This window comes from Ovis aries, chromosome 15, assembly GCF_016772045.2.
Source record: "Ovis aries strain OAR_USU_Benz2616 breed Rambouillet chromosome 15, ARS-UI_Ramb_v3.0, whole genome shotgun sequence".
Lineage (NCBI taxonomy): Eukaryota > Metazoa > Chordata > Mammalia > Artiodactyla > Bovidae > Ovis > Ovis aries.
Window position 1 is genome coordinate 27,678,587 of NC_056068.1, and position 19,998 is coordinate 27,698,584.

General features: G+C 38.9%; 1 protein-coding gene and 1 non-coding gene across 7 annotated transcripts in view; one reads left to right on the forward strand and one right to left on the reverse strand.

The window, feature by feature from the left end:
- Window positions 1-19,998, forward strand: part of RNF214 (ring finger protein 214) — a 54,319-nt gene that overhangs the window by 25,461 nt on the left and 8,860 nt on the right. For all 6 annotated transcript variants that reach the window (XM_015100936.4, XM_060399714.1, XM_015100935.4 and 3 more), the window contains exons 7-14: window positions 16,896-16,992; window positions 17,204-17,292; window positions 17,884-17,974; window positions 18,178-18,276; window positions 18,464-18,840; window positions 18,975-19,107; window positions 19,455-19,559; window positions 19,838-19,933. In XM_015100936.4, the coding sequence (XP_014956422.1) occupies window positions 16,896-16,992; window positions 17,204-17,292; window positions 17,884-17,974; window positions 18,178-18,276; window positions 18,464-18,840; window positions 18,975-19,107; window positions 19,455-19,559; window positions 19,838-19,933 (1,087 nt within the window). The remainder of the gene's footprint in view (window positions 1-16,895; window positions 16,993-17,203; window positions 17,293-17,883; window positions 17,975-18,177; window positions 18,277-18,463; window positions 18,841-18,974; window positions 19,108-19,454; window positions 19,560-19,837; window positions 19,934-19,998) is intronic.
- Window positions 5,005-5,142, reverse strand: LOC114118583 (small nucleolar RNA SNORA8). Its single transcript, XR_003591825.1, has one exon. It is a non-coding gene; the product is annotated as a small nucleolar RNA SNORA8 (small nucleolar RNA).

A 19,998-nucleotide genomic window follows, 5' to 3' on the forward strand; every position in this document is an offset into this window, starting at 1 on the left:
AACCACCTATTAGTTCAAGGGTTTCTTTTTTTTTTTGTCTATGCTTTTTCATTTTCCACATAGACAATCACATCATGTGCAAATGATGACAGTTTTATGTCTTAACTTTCCAATTTGTATACCTTTGGTTTCCTTTCCTTGCTGTATTATATTAGCAAGAACTGTTAGTATAATATTGAAAACAGATGGTGAGAGGGGACATCTTTAGCTTGTACCTGATCTTGGAAAAGCTTCCCGTTTCTCACTCTTGAGTATGATGTTAGATTGTTTGTAGATAATCTTTGCCAAGTTGAGAGTTCTCCCTATTCCTGGTTTACTGAGTTTTTATCATTAACGGGTGCTGGATTTTGTCAAATGCTTTTTCTGCATATATTGACATGATCATTTGATTCTTTTTTTAGTCTTTTGATATGATGGATAATTTTAGTTGATTTTTTAATGTTGAACTAGGCTTGCATACCTGGGATAAATCCCATTTGGTCAAAATCCTTTTTATACTTTTTTTATATTTGATTTACTAGTATTTTGTTGAGGATTTTTGTGTTTCTATTCAGGAGAGATGTTGGTCTGTAGTTTTTTTCTTCTATTATTTTTGTCTGGTATTAGTATTAGGGTAAGATTGCAGAGAATTGGTTTAATTTTTTCCTTAAATATGTAGTAGAATTCACCAGTGAACCCATCTAGGCCTGGTGTTTTCTGTTTTAGAAGGTTATTAATTATTAAATCAATTTTTAAAATAGGTATAGGTGTTCATTTCTTTTTAATACTGAATATAGTCAGTCCATTGTGTGAATATCTAGCAATTTGTTTAATCAGTTGAAAATGTTGTTTTAATATTAACTGTCTTCTATAATTTTTTAAAAAAAATTTTAATTGGAGGATAATTGCTTTACAAGGTTGTGTTGGCTTCTGCCATAGAACAATGTGAATTAGCCATAAGTATACATATGTCTCCTTCTCCTGAACCTCTATCCCACCACCCTCCCCCATCCCACCCTTCTAGGTTGTCACAGAGCACCAGGTTAATCTCACTGTGTTACACAGCAGCTTTCCGCTAGCTATCAGTTTTACATGTGGTAATGTAAATGTTTAAATGCTACTCTCTCAATTCAGCCCACCCTCTTCCATTGTTTCTGATGAGAACTCAGTAATGGTTGTTTTGTTTCTTCTGTGTATTGTGTCATTTTTCTCCTATGGTTTCTTTCAATATTTTGTGTTTGGTTTTCAGCAGCTTGACTTTGATTTTCCCAGGTATGGCTTTCTTCCTTTTATTCCTGTTTCAAGTTTTCTCATCTGCTTATTCTATAAAGTTATGTATTTTACCATATTTGTGAAATTTTGACATAATTTTCAAATATTTTTCCTTCCTCATTCCCTCCTTTGCTTCTGGGACTCCACTTTAACATGTTAGAACTTTTGATATTGTCCTGTAGCTTATGGAGGCTCTTATTTCTTTCTAGTTTATTGTTCATCATATTGGATAATTTCCATTTATGTATCTTCAGATTTACTTTTTTTTATTTTGGCCGTGCCACACAGCATGTGGGATCTTAGTTCCTTGACCAGGAATCAGACCTGTGCCGCCTGCATTGGAATTGCTGAGTCTGCCTGGAAAATCCCATGGACGGAGGAGCCTGGTGGGCTGCAGTCCATGGGATCGCTAAGAGTCAGACACAACTGAGTGACTTCACTTTCATGCGTTGGAGAAGGAAATGGCAACCCACTCCAGTGTTCTTGCCTGGAGAATCCCAGGGACAGCAGAGCCTGGTGGGCTGCTGTCTGTGGGGTCGAACAGAGTCGGACACGACTGAAGCAACTTAGCAGCAGTAGCAGCAGCAGCAACCACTGGAGTGCCTGAGAAATCCTACTTTTTATTATATCATTTACAGTTTCCGGTCTGCTGTTAAGCCCATGCATTGAATTTTATATTTCCAATATTCTATTTTTCAGTTCTTTCATATCCATTTAGTTCTTTTTTTTTTTTTTAGTAGTATCTCTTTCTCCGTAAAACTGTTCTTATGTATTCACTCCTTGTGAGCATATTTTTCTTTATGTTCTCTGCATAATTAAAATAAGTGCTTTAAAACTTTGCCAGCTAATTCTAGCATCTTGGTCTCCTAGGAGTCCTTTCCATTGATTGCTCATTTTTCTTGACCGGGAGTCAGAATCAAAGTATTATTCTAAATGAGAAACCAGACACAAAAGGTATGCACTGTATGATTCTGTTTACATGAAGTTCTAGAACAGACAAAACTATAGTGAGAGAAAGCAGATCACTGGTCATAAATAGCTCAGGGTGGAGGGAAGGGATTGGCAAGCATATAGTAAATATTTGAGGTTTTGGAGACCACACAGTCTGCAACGATTTAACTCTGCTATTGAAGCATGAAAGCAGCTGTAGACAATATGTAAACAAAATGAGTATGGCTGTGTTCCAATAAAACTGTATTTGCAAAACCAGGTAGCAGCCAGAGTTTGATCTAACAGACCATAATGTGCAGACCCTACTTTTGAGTATGGATCATGGTTCCCCTTTCTTATATTGATAATTGAGGGTTGGATCCTGAATATGTGAATAATATGTTGCAGAAACTCTCGATTCTATTGTATTCTTCCATAAAATCTTGTGGTTTGTTTATTTTTTTTAAAATTTATCTCATCAGGCTATTTTCTAGGCTTAAACATCATACATACCTGCTTGGTAGGCAGCAGCTGTGGTTTCTGTTCAGTTCATGTATCTGTAGATGAGTTCCTTGGAGTCTCCTCTCTGCATGGGTGGTTCAGGGATCATCCAGAGATTAAATCAAATTTTATGCAGAATTGGGGCTTCCCTGTCCATGGCTTTTATCTTTTGGGGATTTCTCCTCCACTTTCCAGCTGTTACGGTAGCTCCCAGTTTTATCCTTTTTGTTCTTGAACTAGTAAGGCTTCAAAATTTATATCTCAGTTTTAGTTGTCATCACAGAGCTATCTGTGGTTTGTCCTTAGCTGAATGATGATTAGCCATAAAAAACAGAAGACAATAATGATGTTCACTTCCAGTTGTCAGGTCTTCTGGTTTATGTTTGCTCTTTAGTGCTTTTTTACATTTTGTGTAGAACTTATAGTTTTTTATCTGCAGAAATCATTGGTCTATTAGGAGCAACTCTGACAGGCTGAATGAATCCCAAGCTGGAATCAAGATTGCTGGGAGAAGTATCAACAATCTCAGATATGCAGATAATACCACTCTAATGGCAGAAAGTGAAGAGGAATTAAAGAGCCTCTTGATGAGGGTGAAAGAGGAGAGTGAAAAAGCTGGCTTAAAATTCAACATTCAGAAAACTAAGATCATGGCATCTGGTCCCATCACTTCATGGCAAATAGATGGGAAAAAAGTAAAAACTGTGACAGATTTTATTTTCTTGGGCTCCAAAATCACTGCGGATAGTAACTACAGCCAGGAAATTAAAAGACAACTTGCTATTTGGAAGAAAAGCTATGACAAACCTAGATAGCATATTACAAAGCAGATACATCACTGCCGAAAAAGATCTGTCTAGTCAAAGCTGTGGTTTTTCCAGTAGTCGTGTATGGATGTGGGAATTGGACCATAAAGAAGGCTAAGGGCTGAAGAATTGATGCTTTTGAACTGTGGTGTTTGAGAAGACTCTTGAAAGTCCCTTGGACAGCAAGGAGATCACAACAGTCAATCCTAAAGGAAATCAACCCTGAATACTGGGTTGGAAGGACTGATACTGAAGCTGAAGTTACAATACTTGGGCCACCTGATGTGAAGAGCCAGCTCATTGGAGAAGACCCTGATATTGGGAAAGATTGAGGGCAAGAAGAAAAGGGACAACAGAGGATGAGATGGTTGAGTGGCATCACCAACTCAGTGGATATGAGTTTGAGCAAACTCCAGGAGATAGTAAAGGGCAGGGAAGCCTGGCGTGCTGCAGTCCATGAGGTCACAAAAATTTGGATACAACTTAGCAACTGAGCAACAAAAAACAAGTACCCTCACTGGAAGTGGAAGCTCTACAGATTTAATTTTTAGAGGGACAGTTGTGGCTTCACTAAGTTAGATGTGCTAAAGTGAAGATAAATTTATGTCAGGAAGACAGAGTTTTGAAAAGATAAAATGAGGGCCTGATCTCAGTGGAAGAAAAAGAGAAAGGAGGGGTGTTCTGAGGTAGGATTGGTGAGATTTGTTGATTATTAGAGGGAGAAGAGGAGTAGTGACAATGAGGTGGCTGAGATGGCAGAGGTGATGAATAAAGAAAGTGCAGCAGATTTAGGACAGTGGCCTTGAGGGTAGAGGCTGTTAATTTTTGTTTTAGATACAGTTTTAAGGAGGTATAGTTTATATAAAATTAACCCTTTTTTTCCTACAAAGTGTAAAGGGTTTTCTTTATGTGTAACATAGGCAAAATTATGTAAGTCAGTAAGTTTTAAAGAAATTTCACATATTCTGATTCCATCCACTGCCAGTCACCTTAGTTCCTCCAGTGTTTGGATCATAATCTTCAAGGTGGTCCTTTGAGAAAGAATTCTGCTTAATCTACAGTTATCGTGTCAAGCAGTCTTGCCACAATTTTTTAAACTGGATTTCTTTGATCTCCAATGACATATGAACATACTTCAAAAATACCCCACTGGGGACTTCCCTGATGGTCCAGTGGTTAAGACTTCACTTTCCATTGCAGCAGGTACAAGTTCGATCCCTGGTTGGTGAGCTAAGATCCCACATACCTCTCAGCCAAAACAAGCAAAAAATATAAACAGAAGCAATATTGTAACAAATTAAGACTTTAAAATGGTCCTCATAAAAAAAAGTCTTAAAAACAATTCCCCAGCAGTAATCTTTGGAATCCAGTTTTCTCAAACAAGTACATTAGGACCATGTTTAGGGTCAGAGGAGATGGATCTGCCTGATTCTGAATTTTAGAGACCCTAGAGAAAGAGAAGTATTAGTTGCTATTGAAGATTATGTCAAATTTACAGTATGAGAAACTTCAGGGATACTGTGTCAGTAAAAATACCAGCCTAACATGCACAAAGCCAAGAAAAACAATGATGCCAGGTACTAAATTTGTATTAGCACTGTGCTTTGAACACCCAGCAAGAATAAACTGCTGAGTGCAGATACCATGCAGTGCAGTAAAATTCACCAGTTTTAAATGATGCATTTTGAAGAATGTATACTGTCATATAACTACCACCACAGTCATGGTATAACATTTCCATCACTCCAGAAAGTTCCTTCATATCTCTTGGGAATCAGTTGCCCCCACTACCCTGAGGCACTGGCAGTCACTGGTCTGCTTTCTCTCAGTGTAGTTTGCCTTTTCTAGAACTTCGTGTAAATAGACTCATAGAATATACAGCCTTTTCTGTCCCTTATTGAGGATAAAAGCTTTTGTAATTTATTCGTGTTATTGCATGTATCAGTAGTTTAATTCCTTTTTATTAAAGAATAGTATTTACTTATTTACTGAGGTTACATACTAAGTTTATTTATTTATTTGGACATTCAGGCTATATCCATTTTTTGTCTATTATAAATAAAACTGGTGGCCCAGTGATTAAGACTCCATGCTTCCACTGCAGGAGGCACACGTTTGATCTCTGGTTGGGGAACTAAGATCCTGCATGCCATATAGTGTGGCCAAAAAAAAGATGAAGAAAAAGCTGCTCTGAATACTCAAGTGCAAGTCTTTATGTGAACATGTTTCCTCTTGAGTAAATAGGTAGGAGTGGGATTGCTGGACTACGTGTTGGCTTGACTTTATAAGAAACTGGCAAATGGTTTTCCAAAGTTGCTTTACTGTTTTGCATGCCCACCAGCAATGCATAAGTGTTTTGGTTACTCCATATCCTCACCAGTACTTGGTGTTATCAGTCTTTTTAGTTTTAGCCATTCTGATAAGTGTTTAATAGTATCTTGTTGTGGTTTTATTTTGTATTTTCCTAATGACTATTTATGTGAACATCTTTTCATGTCCATATCTGCCATTTGTTGTTCTTTTTTGGAGAAGTGTTTGAATATTTTACCCATTTAAAAACATGTTTTCTAAAAAAAACCCCAAAAGACATGTTTTCTTATTGAGAATTCTTAGTACAAGTCCTTTTATCTGTGTTTCACAGATATTTTCTCCCAGTATATAACTTGCCTTTCTTTGCATTTTGTAACAGTATCTTGAAATGCAAACGTTTAATTTTAAAAAATAATTATTTTTATATAATTTTCCTTCATTTACACTTACTACAATATATTGTCTATATTTCTTCCGTTGTTTATCCATCCTCCTAGCTTATCTTACACTCAGTAGTCACACCTCTCACTTCCCCATCCTTGTATTGCCACCCCTGCACTGGTGACCGCTAGTTTGTTCCCTGTATCTGTGAGTCTTCTAACTTTGTTATATTCGTTAGCTTGTTGTGTTTTTTAGATTCCACATATTGTACAGTATTTGTCTCTATCTGACTGACTTCACTTAGCGTAGTGCCCTCCAGGTCCATACACGCTGCTTCAAATGGCAGCGTTTCTTTCTCCTTTATGGCTGAATGCATTCATTGCATACATGTACCACATCTTCTCTGTCCATGCATCTGTCAGGGGACGCAGGCTGCTTCCATATCTTGGCAGTTGTAAATAATGCTGCCTTGAACACTGAGGTGCACAAATCTTTTTGAATTTGTGGGGTTTTCTGGTTTTGTTTTGGTTTTGGGTTTTTTTTTTTTTTTTTGGTTATATACACAGAAGTGGAATTGTTAGACCATATGATATTTGTGTTTTTAGGTTTTTGAGAAATTTCTATACTGTTTTCCCCAGTGGCTGTACTAATTTACATTCCCACCAACAGTGTATGAGAGTTCCCTTTCCTCTACATCCCATTATCTGTGTTCTTTTCACTGATAGCCACTCTCACAGGTGTAAAGTAATATCTCACTGTGGTTTTGATTTGCATTTCTCTTATGATTAACAGTGTTGAACATCTTTTTATGTGCCTGTTGGCCATATGCATTTTCTTTTAGGAAAATTGTCTATTCTTTTGACCATCTTTTAATCAGTTTGTTTTGATGTTGAGTTGTATGAGCTGTTTATGTGTGCTGGATATATTAATCCTTTATCAATTATATCATTTGCAGATATTTTCTTCATTCAGTAGATTATCTTTTCATTTTGTTGGTGCTTTCCTTTGCTGTGCAGAAGCTTTTAAATTTAATTAGGTCCCATTTGTTTATTTCTACTTTCATTTCCTTTACTTAGTAGATGATCCAGAGAAATATTGCTACGATTTATGTCATACAATGTTCTGCCTATGTTTTCCTCCAGGAGTTTTATAGTATCCAGTCTTACCTTTAGGTCTCTAATCCATTTTGAGTTGATTTTTGTGTATATGGTGTTAGAGAAAGTTCTTATTTCATTCTTTTACATGTAGCTCTCCAGTTTTCCCAGCACCACTTATTGAAGAGACTATCTTCTGAACTGTATATTCTTGCCTTCTTTTTTGATTAATTGGCCATAGGTGCCTGAGTTTATTTCTGGGCTCTCTATCCTGTTGATCTATGTGTCTGTTTTTGTGCCAGTGCCTTAATATTTTAATTACTGTAGCTTTGCAGTATAATCTGAGGTCAGGTAGTGATTCCTCCAGCTCTAACCTTTCTCAAGATTGTTTTGGCTATTTGATGTCTTTTGAGTCTCAGTACAAATTTTAAAATTTTTGTCCTAGTTCTATGAAATATGCCTTTAGGTATTTTGATAGAGATTACACTGAATCTATCAATTGCCTTGGATATCATGGTCATTTTTACCAATACTGATTCTTCCAGTCTAAGAACACGGTATATCTTTCCATCTGTGTTGTCTTCAGTTTCTTTCATCAGTGTCTTATCATTTTCAGAGTATAGGTCTTTTACCTCTGCAGGTAGGCCTGTTCCTAGGTATTTTAGCTTTTTGATTTAATGGTAATAATGGGATTGTTTCCTTAATTTCTCTTTCTGATAGTTCCTTGTTAGTGTATAAAAACACAACAGATTTCTATATATTAATTTTGTATCCTGCAACTTTACCAAATTCATTGATGAGCTCTAGTAGTTTTTTGGTGGTGTCATTAGGATTTTCTGTGTATGACTGAGTGAGTGAAGTCGCTCAATTATGTCTGACTCTTTGTGACCCCGTGGGCTGTAGCCTACCAGGCTCCTCTGTCCATGGGATTTTCCAGGCAAGGGTACTGGAGTGGGTTGCCATTTCCTTCTCCAGGGGGTCTTCCCAACCCAGGGATCGAACCCAGGTCTCCTGCATTGCAGGCAGATGCTTTACCATCTGAGCCACCAGGGAGGCCTTTTCTGTGTATAGTGTCTTGTTATCAGCCAACAGTGACAGTTTTACCTCTTTCCTTTCCAATTTGGATTCCTTTTATTTCCAAAAGTTTAAATTTTGATGAAGTCCAGGTTACCTTTTTTTTTTTTCCTTTTGTGGTTCCTGTGTTTTGTGTTCCAAGAAATCTATGCCTAACCCAAAAAGCAAATATCAATTTAGTTAGAATGACATTGTTTATATTTTTGTAAGCCTCTTTAATCCTGTCTACTTCTCTATTGCAATATGTTGTTTTGGTTAAAGTATAGGAAGAAAGTCTGGTGATACACAGGTGTGCAGTTGGAAAAGCAAGGGGTATTGTAATAGTTTTTTAAATGTTCATTTTTATTTATTTATTTGTTTGCACTAGATAGCACATGGGATCTTCATTGCAGCATGTGGTAGTTTTCTTTTTAGTTGATGCATGCAGGATCTTTTTTTTTCAGTTGTGGTATGTTGGATCTAGTTCCCCGACCAGAATCAAACCTGGACCAGAGTGCAGAGTCTTAACCAGTGGACCATCAGGAAAGTCCCAATAGCCTTTTTAGATAATTGTGGCTATTCTTCTTTGATAGTGCTCCACAGCTCAACAGCTGATAGTTTCTTACAGTTTCGTTGTATTGTGGAATCTGAAAGCACATCAGTGATTTCGTACTGTTACATTAAAATTCACTGTCTTTACTTGCACTTTCAGTGGATCTTTAACTATTTTGACTTCGGGAGGAAAACCTTTTCTTTCTACCCTAGTAGGTTCAGTTTCTGAGGACTGTGAATTAAACTGACAAAAGACAGAGTAACAGCAGGAAAAAACCCAGTTTATACATGCAGCATGAATACAGTGGAAGAACTCAGTGATGACTAGCTCAAAGGAATGATTAGAATCTGGGGCTTATTCAAAAACAAAAGACTTCTTAAAAGTGGGGAGGAAGGACAGTGTTTGGATTTGGGGAAAGATAAATGAGTTTTCAGGAGAACAAGCAGTAGTTCTAAATTTGTGATAATATATATATAGGTATGAATGGTTTTTCCATCTCCTTCAGGGCCATGAAATTCCACCGGAGAAGGGATTTGGGTAGATTTTATTTGCATTCTTTCTTCTGGGAGTAGATCTGCCTTGAAGAGGAATTTATGACAGCCTTATTTCCCAGAAGTTGCTGCTGTTAGCTAGAGAAAGCTCTGAGGAGGCTTTTTCCTGCATCTGTTGAAACTTAAATGTCTTCAGCTGAAAATAATCTTTATACCAACTCTGGGGTTCCAGGTGGGTCCTGCAGTTGAATTGGTGAAAAGTACATTGATAGTTTAGAAACTACTGGTTCAAAGTTATGCAGCTCTTCCAAGTAATAATACATTTTATTATACAGTATTTAAAGAATCACATTTGTTTATGTCACTTGTGATCTCATCAGAATAAGTAATGGAAGCCTTCAAGCTCCCAGTGGCCCATGTAGACTTTCCAAAAATTTTAAATTTTGCCTGAAAGCTCAAATGTTATTGTTGGCAACAAACACTGTCAGTTGTTTCCTTTGGAATAACAAGAGTTTTTCATTTTCAAGAGCATGTCAGCTGTTCTTTGAAGTAAAAATGATTTTACATGAAAAAAGAGGCTGGTTCAACTCCAACAGGCTCACGTGTGCTTTTCCTCAAGACAAGTGTAGTATTTCGGCATGTAGCATTTCATAAACAGAATATTGAAAATATATGTGTTTAAGGTTGAAATTTAATAAAATCATTACTTTTGATGGCTTTTGTCAAGGCATCCTGAAGTAAAACTGCCCATCCCCCAACTGCATGTGTGGCAGCAAAGAATACAGTGACTAGTAGTGTAATTTGATGCCGCTTACGTCATTTGTATATGGTGCCAATGTTTGTATCCACTGTAATTTTCATACTAGTAAGTGCAAAGTAAGTGTCTGCACAGTTGTTCTAAGATAAACCATGAGATTCAAAACAGTTATATTCATCTTGGATTATGTCAGCATCACTTGTGTTTGTTACTAAGAATTCATACACGACATCGCTGTCAGTGATTAACTGGTGCCAGTGTTAGTTGAATATAAACAAAATGGCAGGTCTCATCTTGTCTATGGATTCATCTGTTTGTAAAGTAAAATTCTAGTTCTGCAGATAAGATAGTAATCAAGTCTTTAGATTTGCAGCAGAATCTTTAATTTGGTGAATTGAAAGTATATCATTAAAAGAGGGGCACTGCCATGATTTATTTTACTGACTTCATTCAGAAGGCATGTAGCAATGTCAGCTGTACCAAGTTGTGCTTCTCCAGTTAAGGAAGTTCAGTCACTTACCCTAAGATATTTCAATGGCTTTTTCATTTCTAGATTGAAAGGTGTTAACAATCTTTAAGAATTGTAAAGATTCATCACATCTGCATTTAAAATATTCAACTACTTTAAATTCTGAATGATTGATCTCAAAATGTCACTGTAACTTAACTGGCATAATGTAATTAGAAAATGTTCTGTTGCTTAAGATACAGTTAGCTAAATTATTAACATCTATAAAGTCAAGAGAAAGAAAAATGGCTCGTATCATACTGTGGTTTCTTATATATAATTTTGCCCAGTTTTTTTTGGAGTAGATTCTTCCTTTCCATGAGTCAGAGACTCTAGGCCAGTTACATCTATTTTAGCACTCTTTAAATGTATGTATTGCAGCTGTGGGTTGAGAAAGTAAGTTTTCTAATCTCCCTGTTTTGAGTCCATGATTTTTTTTTTTTCTTTTTAAATTTTTTGGCTGTACGAGGCAGCTTGCAGAATCTTAGTTCCCCAATCAGGGATTGAAGCTATGTCCTCAGCAGTCAAAGTGCAGAGTTCTAATCACTGGATTGCCAGGGAATTCCAGAGTCAATGATTCTTAAAAATAAATGAAAAATTACAAATAAATTTTCTTTTATTTTAGGAAAAATAAATTCTAAAATAATACACATTAGGTATAATTTAAAAATTTCTGCCACCCTTATGACAGAAGAGCTTTCCTGACAGCTCAGTCACTAAAGAATCCGCCTGCAATGCAGGAGACCCTGGTTCAATTTCTGGGTCAAGATATTTGCTGGAGAAGGGATAGGCTACCCACTCCAGAATTCTTGGGCTTCCCTTGTGGTTCAGCTGGTAAAGAATGCACCTGCAATGTGGGAGACCTAGGTTCGATCCCTTGGTTGGGAAGATCCCCTGGAAAAGGTAAAGGCCACCCACTCTAGTATTCTGGCCTGGAGAATTCCATGGACTATACACTCCATGGAGTCGGACACGACTGAGCTACTTTCACTCACTTATGGCAGAAAGCAAAGAGGAACTAAAGAGCCTCTTGATGAAAGTGAAAGAGGAGAGTTAAAAAGCTGGCTTAAAACTCAACAATCAAAAAGCTAAGATCATGGCATCCGGTCCCATTGCTTCATGGTAAATACATAGAGAAACGATGGAAACAGTGACAGACTTTAGTTTTGGGGGCTCCAAAATTACTGCAGATGGTGACTGCAGCCATGAAATTAAAAGATGCTTGCTTCTTGGAAGAAAAGCTATGACAAACCTAGACAGCGGATTAAAAAGCAGAGACATTACTTTGCCAATAAAGATCCGTATAGTCAAAGCTATGGTTTTTCCAGTAGTCACGTATGAATGTGAGAGTTGGACCATAAAGAAAGCAGAGCACCGAAGAATTGATGCTTTTGAACTGTGGTGTTGGAGAAGACTCTTGAGAGTCCTGTGGACTTGCAAGGAGATCCAACTAGTCCATTCTAAAGGAAATCAGTCCTGAATATTCATTGGGAGGACGGATGCTGAAGCGGAAGTTCCAATACTTTGGCCATCTGATGCGAAGAAGTGGCTCATTCGAAAAGACCCTGATGCTGGGAAAGATTGAAGGGAGGAGGTTAAGGGGATGACAGAGGATGAGATGGTTGGATGGCATCACTGACTCATTGGATATGAGTTTGAGCAGGCTCCTGGAGCTGGTGATGGAGAGGGAAGCCTGGTGTGCTGCAGTCCTTGGGGTTGCAAAGAGTTGGACACAACTGAGCAACTGAACTGAACTGAAAAATTAAGAGTTTCTCCCAAATTTAAAAAGTATTATTGCAAAGCAAAATAACAAAAAGTACTTGTTTCTATCTGATGTGTGGAGAACTTTGAAATTTTGCAGTAATGATTTATTGGATAATAATGAGATTACAGCAAGTGTAACTGAAGATAATTATAAGAGCCCAAACAGAAGTACTAAGGAGGAAAAAAACTTGAATTATATCCTAAGCCTACTACCTTAGAAAATACTAGAAAACATTAGACTACAGAAACGTATACTCCACTAGCCACTAGAGTGATGATATCATTACATGCTGTGTAGCATCAGGAAAACTCCACTGTAGACTCATAAAAGAATGAGAGTGAAAAAAGCAAATAGATGTAGTGTTGTCATGAAATTAATTTTGCTTCATAGACCAGGCCCTCAAAGGGTTTTGCGGACGGTGTTTTTCAAACTGCTGTTCCAGGTTAACTCTTCCTTACTTAGGGCTCATACTGCCATCTCTATGCCAGTGACACTCCCATCTGTATCCCAGCCTGGACTACTTATATACTCCTTGGCTACCTGGACTCTTTCCTCAGCTTGGTGCTCTCGTTCTCTTTGGCCTTTGCACATGCTATTTGATCTGTCCAGAATTTCCTGTTCCTTTTGTTCACTTGGATGATTACTGAATTGTGAACTGCTTGAGGGCAGGAACTAGGCATCCGTCTATCCCCAGCTTTTAGCAGAAATTCATGGGGTCTCAGAGTCAGACATAACTCACACTTTCTTTTCGCTTTCCTAGTACTTTGTCGGAGAAGACAATGGCACCCCACTCTAGTACTCTTGCCTGGAAAATTCCATGGACGGAGGAGCCTGGTGGGCTGCAGTCCATGGGGTCGCTAAGAATCAGACATGACTGAGCGACTTCACTTTCACGCGCTGGAGAAGGAAATGGCAACCCACTCCAGTGTTCTTGCCTGGAGAATCCCAGGAATGGGGGAGCCTGGTGGGCTGCCGTCTATGGGGTCACACAGAGTCGGACACGACTGAGCTATTTAGCAGCAGCAGCAGCAGCACTTTGTAGGCTGCTTAGCAGATACTGAGTTAAATCACGTAAGGATTCAAGTCTCATAAACAAGTTTGCATTACATCTCAGGGTAAAGTTGTTTTCTGTTTTTGTCTGATTCATACATTCTGTATTGGTTTGTATTAGTGGATTGGCTGGAAAGTTTGTTTAGGTTTTTCTGTACGATTGTATGGAAAAACTTGAATGAACTTCTTGGCCAACTCAACAGCTTCAGTTCAGAGAAAAGGACTTCATAACCTACCTCAAATTCAGGACAACCAAGATAAGGTCTATATTAACCTTATCCACCAGTATTTGTTTTGTTTCCTTTTGCCTTGTTTGGAGTATAATATATTCTGAAAGAGTATTTGGGCTGAGGACTCAAGATCTTAATTTTTAGTTCTGTCTCTATGTTACTTTATAAGACACTTAGCATCTGCTTCTCTCCACTTGTGGTGGAAAATATGTATTCATATATTTTAGTTTCTCTGAAAGAAGATGTTCTAACATCCAAATGATAACTAACATTTATTAAGTTCTTACTATATGTCAGAAACTGTTCTGTTTTACATGTATTAACTCATTTAATCTGCATAATAGCCCTATGTGGAAGGTAGATGATTTCATTGTCTCCATTTTACTCAAGGAAAATAAGACACAGAAAGATTAAGTAGCTTGCCAGAAGTTGAATAGATAGTAATAGGGTCTGGGTTTGAGCTGTGAGCTATGCTCTTAACTGCTATAAGAAACTCCCTCTCAAATCTAAATACATTACTCTTATCATCAACCTATGTTAGTACACATGTACAGATGTTCATTATAATACTTATAATTGTGAAATTAAAAATAACTTGAGAGAATACCTAAATAAATAATGAGATATATGTATAATGGATAGTTATTTTAAAATCCCATTTTTGAAGAATATTTTAATGATATGGAAAAATATCTTAGAATGAAAAAGTAACATAAAATCACATTTTGTTTGAAAAAAGTATGTAATGGATTTATATGTTACACGTCTATGTATATGAGCTTCGCTGGTGGCTTAGCAGTAAAGGATCCACCTGCCGGTGCAGGAGATACGGCTTCTGTCCCTGAATCGGGAGGATCCTCTGGAGAAGTAGATGGCAACCCGCTCAGGTATTCTTGCCTGGGAAATCCCAGGGGCAGAAGAGTCTGGCGGGCTACAGTCCGTGCGGTTGCAAGAGTCAGGCATGACTTAGCAACTAAACAACAGCAACATGCATATATATATATGCACACAAATATTTATTTTAAAAGACTGGAAAGACGTATAATAGTGATGTTTTGTGAGTAGAGCAGTTGCAGTTGTAGAGCAGTTTGTTGGATGTTTCCCATGTGCCAAGCACCCTGTTAAATTCTTTGTTTCCTCAGTGAACTCTCCCATCAGTCCTATGACGTACATTCTACTCATTTTTCAGATGAAGAAACTGAGCCTTAGAAAGATTAACTTATCAAGGGGCATTCAAGCAGTAAGTAGAAGAGTTGGGACATCTGTATTAGACACTCTCTCTTTTTTTTTTTTTAACTTTTTATTTTGTATTAGGATATAGCCAATTAACAATGTTACGATAGTTTCAAGTGAATAGCAAAGGGGCTCAGCCATACATCTACATATATCCATTCTTCCCCAAACTCCCCTCCCATCCAGGCTACCACAGAATTCCCTGTGCTATACAGTGGGTTCTTGTTGGTTATCCGTTTTAAATGTAGCAGTGTGTACAGTTCATCCCAAACTCCCTAACTATCCCTTCCCCCCAGACAACTATAAGCTCGTTCGTGAAGTCTGTGAGACTCTGCTTTTTAATTGAAGTATAGTTGATTTATAATGTGTTAGTTTCTGGTGTACAGGAAAGTGATTCAGTTTTACATATATATGTATGTATATTCTTTTCAGATTCTTTTCCATTATAGATGATAAGATATTGAATACAGTGCCCTTTGCTATATAATAGGACCTTGTTGTTTATCTATTTTGTATAAAGTAGTATGTGCTTGTTAATCTTAGGCTCCTAATTTATCAGCCCCTCCCCCTTCCCCTTTGATAACCATAAGTTTTCTGTCTCTGTGAGTCTGTTTCTGTTTTGTAAATAAGTTCATTTTTATCATTTTTTTAGATTCCACATATAAGTGGTATTTTTCTGTCTGACTTACTTCACTTAGTATGATAACCTCTAGGTCCATCCATGTTGCTGCAAATAACATTATTTCATTCTCTTTTATGACTGACTAATATCCTTTGTATATATAAACCATATCTTCTTTATCCATCCGTCAGTAGAGGACACTTAGGTTGCATCAATGTCTTGGCTATTGTAAATAGTGCTGCTCTGAACTTTGGGGTACATGTTATCTTTTTGAATCAGTAGGCTCTGTTTTGTATTTTCTTAACTTTTTATAATCTGTGTTATTTATATGACCAAAAGCAAAATTAAAATTATAAATTATGTAAAATGCAAACATCTTGGGACCTGCAGCAAGTCAGACTTGTATGATCTGGTAGGATTTATTCATTTGAACCATTGATTCCTTAAAATGGCTATGCAAAATAACAGCAGCATGGGACTTGAGAGAAATTAAACCAAGCATTTAAAGAGTTAAGACATACTCATTGGTTTCTGTTCTATCAAGGAATTTTTTGACCATCTATTATGGCCAACTGATTTTTTTTTTTCCTAGCATGGGTTGCAGCTAGTACCTCTTAATGAAGTGAAATCAGATACATATCTTACAGGCTAGTGAAGATATGATAAGGCTGACCATTTTTATGACTGTTTAAGAATTCCTTAACCATTTTTGTTGTGGTTGCTAATATTTCTTTTTGTCTTACTGGATCCCAATGAGATAATGTTCCCACATGCCCAGAGGAAAAGATTTGTGCGTGTGAATTTGTGGGATGCCCCCCACTGACATAGTAAGAGACTTTTTCTAATATAAGTGTTACTGTAGTTGACAAATGACTTAGTGAAAGTTAGAGGTATTGGAGGAACACTTATAATCTTTCAGAATAATGTCATTCACAGAAGGCAGCTGACATGTTTTCCTACAAGTATCTCATTGTCAAAGAGTATCTAGTAGGCTAAATGGATCCTTGATTGACCCCATAACATATTCCACATATTGTTATGGTAAGAGGATTCTGACTTTTCATATATTTTTTCACTTGAGGAATATTAGCTATATTAGGAGAATACATTTAACTATAAACCTTTGTCTAACTATTAGACAGTTCTTCCTCTGGCAGGAAGTTTATTTGGGGAGGACAACGCATATAGATTGAGGAAGAATATGCCCTCCTCGTTGCATCTATTACACGAGTTGACTCTATCAGTCTAAGTGTTAACTATAGATAAATACAGAGAATGTTTAAAGTGGTCTGAAATTGTATGAACACCCTGCATTTGAAAGTAGAAATGTTCACATCTCCACTTGTTTCTTATCTTACAGAGAAGTGTGGGAAATGGAACTGGATAGGCTCAAGAATCAAGATGGTGAAATAAATCGGAACATTATGGAAGAGACAGAACGGGCCTGGAAGGCAGAGGTGAGAAGAGCCACTGTGTTGAAGGTCTGGATTTGGGGCTTCTAGGTGGTACATACTTTTAATATGGTGTTATACACCAGGCCATGTAAGTATCCTACCATAGAGCCATTAAACATTGTTTTAACTACCTAGGGGTAGCTTTGTGTGTGTAAAATTAATAAAGCGTGTGTGTGTGTGTGTGTGTGTGTGTGTGTGTGTGTGATTTCCTTAGATCTTATCATTAGAGAGTCGGAAAGAGTTGCTGGTATTGAAACTAGAAGAAGCAGAAAAAGAGGCAGAGCTACACCTTACTTACCTCAAGTAAGTACCTTCTGTTTCTAGGGTTTTAATGGCCCTGCAGTTTTGTGTTTTGTGGGGAATTTCTTTTTAGGGCTTTGAAACCCTAGGCCAGCTAGTCTGGCATGTATTCTGTCTTCACGGCAAATCATCTTTGTGTGATAGTATTTTGTTCAGTGATTTCTCTTTCCATATTCTAAACTTACACACTCTCTGGCTCTTCACTTTCTACAGTTTTATAGTTTTGTACTTTTTCTTGTATTATTTTGAATTGGATAAACAGTATCTCTTACTCTGTCAAGCGTAACAAATGTCTTTGGAGATGTGTTTCTTATACAGTCATTTGTCCTCTTTCTGCCATGAAGTCTGGAGACCCCTGAGGCATTTTCAGCCAGATGAGAGCCCTCTCTCTGTGGTGGGTCCTCTTTCTCCAGTGCTTGGCTTCCATGATGCTGGAGTTAAAGTGAGGCAAACAACTTAGGACCATGGCCTTCTCCTGTATCTGCTCCAACCTCTTCTCTGTAGGCCCTTCTCTTTAGCTCTTCTTCTGCTATCTGAAAGAGTCAGGAATGGGACTCTCTTTAATTCTGTAAATCACTGTTGGTTTCTTGAAAGGTCAACTCCCCCAACACTAGAGACAGTTCGTTCCAAACAGGAGTGGGAGACAAGACTGAATGGAGTTCGGATAATGAAAAAGAATGTTCGGGTAAGTGTAGTGATGGGTGATCACTGAGCTGGAGTTCATCTGTGCGTGCACACTCCTGGCCACAGGGCAGGCCCACTTGCATGGCCCTTAGGGCCTGTTCTGCCACTCCTCTTGTCTTCCTGCTACAGGATGCTGGTCTCTGTATAGAGAGCCTCACTCTGCTCAGCAGTAAAGGATAGCGCTCGCTCTTCTCTCTTTCCTAGGACCAGTTTAATAATCACATCCAGCTCGTGAGGAATGGAGCCAAGCTGAGCAGCCTTCCTCAGATCCCTACCCCCACCCTGCCTCCACCCCCATCAGAGGTAAGCGCGCTGGCTCTGTCGAGTCTACTTTTTCATGTTGGTGGCGGGGCCTAGAATCTTTCCCTTGTTTTTATGAAGGTATTGGATGTCCTTATTTGGTACAGGAAAGAGTTGCTTATTGATGTCAGTTTCCTAAACTTCTGTTTTGTTTCTCTCCCTCTCATCTGCCACCTCTTCCGTTCTGCAGACAGACTTCATGCTTCAGGTGTTTCAGCCCAGTCCCTCTCTGGCTCCTCGAATGCCCTTCTCCATTGGGCAGGTCACAATGCCCATGGTTATGCCCAGTGCAGATCCCCGGTCCTTGTCTTTCCCAATCCTGAACCCTGCCCTTTCCCAGCCCAACCAGCCTTCCCCACCCCTTCCTGGCTCCCATGGGAGAAATAGCCCCAGCTTGGGTTCCCTTGTCGGCCCCCATGGTCCGCACGTGCCCCCTGCCGCCTCCATCCCGCCTCCTCCAGGCTTGGGTGCTGTTAAGGCTTCTACTGAAACTCCCCGGCCCCAACCAGTAGACAAACTGGAGAAGATTCTGGAGAAGTTGCTGACTCGGTTCCCACAATGCAATAAGTAAGTATCTTTAAGGATTAATTTAAAAAGTGTTTTCCAGAGAAATATTTATGGGTTAAAATAGGAGAGGTTTCATAGATATTCCCCATGAGGGTAGCACAAAATTTCTCCCCCTCAACATCTCTCTTTCTTAGGGCCCAGATGACCAACATTCTTCAGCAAATCAAGACAGCACGTACGACCATGGCAGGTCTGACGATGGAGGAGCTGATCCAGCTGGTGGCCGCACGACTGGCAGAGCACGAGCGGGTGGCGGCGAGTACTCAGGTGAGAAAAGCTATCTGGGGGGACCTCAGACCTGTGAAGGAAATGGCAGCCCACTCCCGTGTTCTTGCCTGGAGAACCCCAGGGACGGGGGAGCCTGGTGGGCTGCCATCTGTGGGGTCGCACAGAGTCGGACACGACTGAAGCAGCTTAGCAGCAGCAGCAGACCTGTTGAGATGTTGAGGCAAGAGGCAGATTTCAGAAAAATTTGGGGTGAGAAGCAGCATTGCAGCCAGGGGTATCTGGCCTGCTTTCTTCCTTTGCCGGGCTGAGAAGTGAATGATTTCCTTTTGGTAACGCCCTTTTACTCAGATGTTCCTGCCTCACTCTGACAATGTTTCTGCCCACAGCCACTTGGTCGGATCCGGGCCCTGTACCCTGCTCCACTGGCCCAAATCAGTACCCCAATGTTCTTGCCTTCTGCCCAAGTTTCATATCCTGGGAGGTCTTCACATGTAAGACTCTTTTCTTTGAAAACTGGGATGTTGGAGAAGCTGGGGGTGGTGAGGAGGGAGTGGATTTACAGGTGGAGTGCAGGAAGAAACCATTATCTCCTCAGCTGGGTTGTTGGTAGCCCCGGCTGGGAAAATGCAAGTACTCTGTATTTGGACTTTTCTTTCTGTGGTGTAAAATCTTTTTGCTACGTGGAAATTGTAGATGGAATCATGGGCATAAAAGGCAAGGAGACCCAGAGGTTCCTCCCTCTTTTGACGGTCCCTCCTCTGCTGTGCAGGCTCCAGCCACCTGTAAACTGTGTCTAATGTGCCAGAAACTTGTCCAGCCCAGCGAGCTGCATCCGATGGCATGTACCCACGTGCTGCACAAGGAGGTGGGTGTTGCAGCCCTTCCTCTTTTTCTGCTCTTCCTTTTTGACAGCTGTGATCATCTTAATTT